Source organism: Microtus ochrogaster, chromosome 16, assembly GCF_000317375.1.
Source record: "Microtus ochrogaster isolate Prairie Vole_2 chromosome 16, MicOch1.0, whole genome shotgun sequence".
NCBI lineage: Eukaryota > Metazoa > Chordata > Mammalia > Rodentia > Cricetidae > Microtus > Microtus ochrogaster.
This window is the reverse complement of record NC_022018.1, coordinates 58,856,017-58,862,622: the sequence shown is the minus strand read 5'-3', so window position 1 is coordinate 58,862,622 and position 6,606 is coordinate 58,856,017. Positions and strand designations below refer to the sequence as shown.

Sequence of the window (6,606 nt, the reverse complement as noted above, 5' to 3'; positions counted from 1 at the left end):
GGTCTGGGAGCACAGCAGTGAGGCCCATGTGTCCTGGTCTGGGATCACAGCAGTGAGGCCCATGTGTCCTGGTCTGGGAGCACAGCAGTGAGGCCTGTGTCCTGGTCTGGGAGCACCACAGTGAGGCCTGTGTCCTGGTCTGGGAGCACATCAGTGAGGCCTGTGTCCTGGTCTGGGAGCACCACAGTGAGGCCAGGCCTGTGTCTTTTGGTTTGCTTTGGAAGGGATTAGAGGTCAGTGAATCCTGATCTTGAAGAGTTTGTGACCTATATTTGGGTCAAAGACCCTGTGAACCAGTTCTAACGAGCAGTGACCAATGACACGGGCAGCAGGGAGTCAGTGTCACACCTGACAATGTGTAATGCTTGTCGTTGGGCATTTCCTGTCCCTGAGGTTTGCACTCCTGTCAAGGCACATGGCCGCATAGATGAGCCCTCCTCTCTCCAGTAACACGCCGTGAGGCAGTAGAAAGCACTGTGATAGTTCAGCGTGGCAGACATTGTTAACGGCGTGCCATCAAGAAATTCCCACAGGCCAGGGGTCAAAACTGTACGTCTCACTGCCTGAGTTCCGGAGAGCAGGGCCTTGGTATCTCCCGGGCTGTTTTGCAAACAGATCCTCAGACAAATCCTGGACTTGCTAAATGGGAAATGGGGTGGGGCCCAGCAGTTTGTGTGAGGACTGGCAGGTGGATAAGACAGGCTTCGGGTTGTGCTCAACCCCGTGGCTTATGTTGGCTAGCAGAGACGTCCACACGTCCCCACCTCTTAAGAAGGGTGTGGAAGTGCCAGGAAGGGGTACTATCATGATGGGGGCAGTGCGAGTTTGCCCAAGTTTGTCAAAATATCCAGGTTACTGTTATCTTTGCCATTTTGACTCTTATTTATTTAATAGTATGAACAATGGCTTGAGAGCGTGGATGCCACGAGTCAGTACAGTTCATTAACTCAGCGAGAACATGGCTTTCCTTTGGTTTGACCACACCCTGCAGCAGAAATACATATGAATTGCTATTCAAAATATACGCCCAAATATGTATAACCAGAACAAATATTTCATAAACCAATACCCTGGCTGTGTATTTTCTGTGCTGTTCAATTTGATGTGTTCTGGTCACAGCCCACTGAATTGGTTTCTGTGACTCCTGAATGAAGGGCAGCATGCAGGGGGCAGCGTTGACGGTGAGGAGAAGCCATGGCAGCCTTCCCTCTGGGTCAGGTGGCCTTGGGTTCCCCTGCCTGCTCTGCCTCCCCTTGCTGAATGACCTCTGGCTGTTTACATGTGTTTTCTGAACTTTTTTACATCCCTCATCTGTCAATCACTGACAAGCAAATGACAACACACTTCGTGTGCCTGGCTGTGTTAGCTACGACCTTCCCCCTGGAGGGCAATGAAAGCCCTTTGAACACCGGTTTCCAGTGCTGTCAGTCACCTAACTCGATAACTGCCATGAAGCAGTGCTTAAAAAATATTATTTTTTCTTTACGCAGGTACTGGGTACCCTCTGCAGTCCAGATACTCAGAAAAACTTATGAGTAATATAGTATCCTAAAAATGTACCCAGAATCTGGGCTTCCCACCCCAAATATATTTGTTTGCCTCATTGTAAAAATCGTGCTCCTCTGCCTCCATCTTGTGTGTACTGAGATTGTATTAGATGCATTCCTTATTGCTGCATCATCCAGAGAGGGCATGTTTGCAAAGTGTGGGCCTATCTGTGGTGCTTGGCTGTCTTTCCTTGAATATGTAACCGCCCTCAGTGACTAGGGCAGCATCTTTCTGTGTGTAACTCTGCAAACTGGCAGGCAGCACGTGGATGGGCCACAGATTGGTCATCCACTCTCGCGTGTGCTGGGCAAACCTAGTTAACGTGTGCTTGTCTTTCTGGAGGTCATGATTGTGGTTGGTGGCCAGGCGCCTAAGGCGATCCGCAGCGTGGAGTGCTATGACTTTGAGGAGGGCCGCTGGGACCAGATAGCTGAGCTTCCTTCCAGGAGATGCAGAGCAGGTAAGCGGCCCCAGCCCCCTGCCACACCTGGGCTCCAAGCAGCCTCTCCTCAGCTGCTCTCTGCCTCGTGCGTGCCGCTCCTTCTGCATACTCCCCGCCCCTCCCACCCGCACGTGTGCACAGCACATTGCGACTGCTTACTCTGAGGTCAGTTCTTACATGCTTGTGGGTTTAAGCCAATTCATGAGTTTACTCAAACCAGGCTAGAGAAACAAATAGGAGAAGAAATTGGAGTCCCATAGTTCCTCGCAGATACCTAGAGCTGGAGGTGGCCTTCCATCGGGAGTCGGTTGTAAGCCCACCTTGCTTCCTTGACGTCAGACATCAGCTTGGGCAGGTGGCCCTCTTCCTGACTCTCATGCTTCGTTTCCTCCCGGTTCAGGTGTGGTGTTCATGGCTGGCCACGTATATGCTGTGGGCGGCTTTAACGGTTCTCTGCGGGTGCGGACGGTGGATGTATATGACGGCGTGAAGGACCAGTGGACGTCCATTGCCAGCATGCAGGAGCGCCGGAGCACGCTGGGTGCGGCCGTGCTCAATGACCTCCTCTACGCAGTTGGAGGCTTTGACGGCAGCACCGGTAGGTCCAGGGAGAGTTGCCGTACTCTCTTCTCGGGGCGGTTTTGCTTTGCTCGGTCAGTTCTTGGGCTAGCCTCCGGCATTTGCAGCGATGCTCCAGGCATGAACCCATTGGAATCAGTGAGCTCTTCTTCACTGTCAGGAGATACTGGCATAATCTTCACAGAAAAGATACCTTGTGACTTACAGCAGTGCAGGTTCAAGTCCACAGACTGTGTGGACCTGTGGTGAGGCCGTTCACCGTGGTACAGTGTGGGCTCATGAAACTGCTCACATCACTAGCTGGGAAGCAACAGGAAGGCCTCAAGGGTCACCCCAGTGGCTAAGGACCCTCACCCAATGGTCCCACTACTTCCGCGGCACCACTACCCAAGGGCAAGACTTCAGCGTAAACGTGGACCTCTAGGGCCTTCAGTATCCAAACTCCTAACTGTTGTCCGCCAGAAGCAAGCCTTCTTGTGGACCGAGTCCATATCTGCACCGTGATATGGTGGGTTCTGAGGAGGTCCACATTCAGAAGGGCCCCCTCTCACCTCTCCCGTGCCTAGTAGCCTGTTTCCTCAGAGGATCAGACAGAGAAAGGGAGAGTGTCTTGCTGGAAGAGCCTCAGGAGTCTAGACTGAGCACCTTACTGGCTTAAGGGGAAGGCACCTGGCTCTGAGCAGGCACAGTTGCCTGATTGGCCACTGCTCTTTCTATTGCCCCCAGAGGGCACCTCACTTTAATGTCCCCCAGAGGGCACCTCCCTCCCAGATTTTATCTCCCTTCAAAATGTCAACCTGGGGTCTGGAGAGAGCACCCGCTGCTCTTCCCTAGAACACAGGTTCTTTTCCAAGTGTCCATGTGGCTGGCGGCTTACAGCCGTGTATAACCTTGCGTCAGCTGCAGGGCCACTGATGCCCTCTTCTGGCCTCCATGGACCTCACATGTATGTGGTGCACAGACAGACATGGAGGCAAACACCCATACACATTCAGTCTGAACTGTTGTGACTTTGGAGAGACATTGTTATCTGTACTGACGTGGTCAGGCGGATGACTGAAGATGGCGACCTAAACTACCATGATAGTCTTTGGCCCCGGGGAGGGAAAAGCTGAATTTATTTATTTATTTATTTATTTATTTATTTATTTATTTATTTATCAAACACCTCTCTGAAGGCTCTTCAGTGAGTGTGGTCTAGGATGGGCACTGGGGATTATTTCGGCAGGACTTGCTTACAGTGCCTGTGAAGGGGGTTTTGTTGTATCCAGAGAGGAAACACAGAGTCCAGGGGCCACTTTCCCAACTTGGTCTGACTGTACATGGATACTGGGGCCAAATTCTCTAAGCTCCTCTTGGCTTTCCCCATGATAACCTTAGAGCGGTTATAACTCCAGATAGGGCATTTGTGTCCTTGGTTGCAAGAAGCAGGAAGGGGTCACCTTGTATCAGAAATGAGAAAGCCATCCCAGAAATTCCCCCCAGATTTCTACTTAGGGCTCAAAGACGCATTGCTGCAGGGGATCTTGGGAGGTACATTTTTAGCCATCCAGCTAGTAAAGTGGGAGAAGATGTGGGAAAAGGGATCCGGACTGGTGCCCAGTGAGACATCCTTGGGCATTTACTTGGGATCGAAGGTTCCATTCTGTAAGTTTAATGTGTGCATCTATAACACACTTCAGATGTACCCCTTGATGTCACCAGATTCCCGATATGTCATACCTTGGTGGTCAGTGGTCGCCTTATGTAGCCTGAGGAGTTACCATAGCCACATGATAGGCAGAGGCATACCAGACTGAACATCGAGTCTGTAGTCCCGGCTTGGCCCCTTCCTGGCCTCACTGTTCCTTATAGAGCAGGGTGAGGCCCACGGCTGTAGGAATTTCATGATTCTCTTCTCCCTAGGTCTGGCGTCAGTAGAAGCATACAGCTACAAGACCAATGAGTGGTTCTTCGTGGCCCCAATGAACACACGGCGGAGCAGCGTGGGAGTGGGTGTTGTGGAGGGTAAGGAGGCAGCAGAGGGTGGTGGCTGGTCCTGCCCTAACCTGTGGGTCTTGTCCTGAGTCCAGCATTGTGCTTGAAGCTCCTTCTATTGTGGCTCCGTTATCCAGGTCACTGGTCTGAGTTTGGTCCCACTGTCTCCAGTTAACAGACAAGGAGGGCTGGGACTCAAGAGGGCTAAAAAGGGATTCAGGAGGTCAGGAGAGAAAGCAGAGATGCCAGGGAGAGTGATACCTGTCCCTTGGTCACCTGTCAGTGTCTTTGCTAATAGTGGGGGATGGGAAGGAAGTAGGGAGCCCAGAGTCAACATATAAAGTCAGTTGCACATATAAAGCAAGGGTCTGAGTTAGTTCTGCTTGTTAATTCCCTGCTCACCTTCATGTGTTGCATGCCAACAGGGCAATGGGGAAGGCAGGCTACTTTTCTTCAGGTCTGACACATCTCAGGTCTCAGGATAGACTTGGTGTAGGGTGTGGCTCATGTGTGAGGGAGTGGGGAGACCCGAGGCCTGACCAGACAATACTCAGAAGTCTATAAAACATCTTTCTCTTCCTGATTCTCCCAAACCCTCTGGAAGACCATAGGTCTCAACTGGCAAAGCAGTTCTGGTGAGGGCCAATGAAACACTTGTATTATGACAGTCAACAGCAGAGCAGGCCTCAACCCAGGTCTTTTGACTCCTAATCTAGATGAGGAAACCATCCTTAAATGCTGATGGGTGCGCATGTGTGAGCTCAGTACCAATGCGGAGAGTATGAGTTGATTAAAAGTGTTGGAGATGATGGACCAATAAAGATTTATTAGTCTGCACTGATGTCTGCTCATCCAGATATGCATGGATGCTTCATGTGCACCCATGAAGGCATACACACATACACCAACACACATATACATGCACACGCATACACAGGTACGCATGTGTACACATGGACATATGCACACATGAGCCTAACATGCAGTGAGGTGGTGTCTTAGTTTGTTTTCTGTGGCTCTGCTCAAACACTGGCCACAAGCAACTTGGGGAAGGAAGGGTTTATTTGGCTTATAGGTCACAGTCCACCATCAAGGAAAGTCAAAGCAGGAACCCAAGGCAAGAACTGAAGCTGAGACCATGGAGGGGAGCTGCTTACTGGCTTGCTCTCCATGGCACGCTCAGGTACCACCTTCCCAGGGACGGCACCACCCACGGTGGGCTGGGCCCTCCTGCCTCAGTTTGCCATCAAGGAAGTGATCCACAGACATGCCTATAGGCCAGTCTGAAGGAGGCAGTTCTTCAGCTGAGGATCCCTCTTTCAAGCTGATGGGAACTGACTAGCAGAGATGACGCCTGCCTTTTCTCCCAGCGTTTCTCAGCCTGTACACTGTTATTAGTTTGAAATTTTCACTTGAAGGTATATTATCCCAGCATAGCCATCTTGGCGAGGCCAGGATCCTGTCCCTCTCAGGAGGAACTGCTTCTCAAGGTCTCATTCTCTTGGTGGGACCGAAACTGACCCGCCAGCCAGATCCAAGAGTTCTGTCGGTCACCTTCTCCTTTCCCTTCTTGTTCTTTAGCCAGGAACATCAAACAATTGACCAGAGGTTAAAAATAGCAGGCCCTCGGGAATGCTCTCCAGGAGAGACCTTGAGTGGCCCTTTGCTTTAGCTGGGACAAGGTTGAAGGTCAGAGGAGGTGCCTTGATGGTGGAGATTTAAAATACTGCTGGGGACCAGGGCTTTTGCCGCTGTGCCTGCTTGCCGGAAGTGCAGTTCAATAGCTGGCCCTGCAGGTGTAGCTCTGTTGGCCGTGGGCTGCTTCAGGGCAGCAGAGAGTGTTTCTAAGAATGTGGAGGAGAAACTGGAGTGGGTTGTGCCTCACAAGGGTTTGAAGATTCAGCTCTCTCCTCCGCCTTGTTACCTCACTACCAAGGTTACGCAGTCTGAGTGACCCCTAAGAATTTCAGGATAATTTACTACTCACTGCCTGGAAGAACATAAGACAAGGTACAGTGCGGGCTGGAGTGTAGACGGATTTGCTCAACAGAGGAGATGGC

At 51.2% G+C, this 6,606-nt stretch overlaps 1 protein-coding gene across 1 annotated transcript in view; it reads left to right on the top strand.

Annotated features, from left to right (window-relative positions):
* Positions 1-6,606, top strand: part of Klhl3 (kelch like family member 3) — a 113,832-nt gene that overhangs the window by 92,762 nt on the left and 14,464 nt on the right. Inside the window, exons 8-10 of the mRNA XM_026782934.1 lie at positions 1,891-2,008; positions 2,391-2,588; positions 4,475-4,576. Of these exons, the coding sequence (XP_026638735.1) occupies positions 1,891-2,008; positions 2,391-2,588; positions 4,475-4,576 (418 nt within the window). The remainder of the gene's footprint in view (positions 1-1,890; positions 2,009-2,390; positions 2,589-4,474; positions 4,577-6,606) is intronic.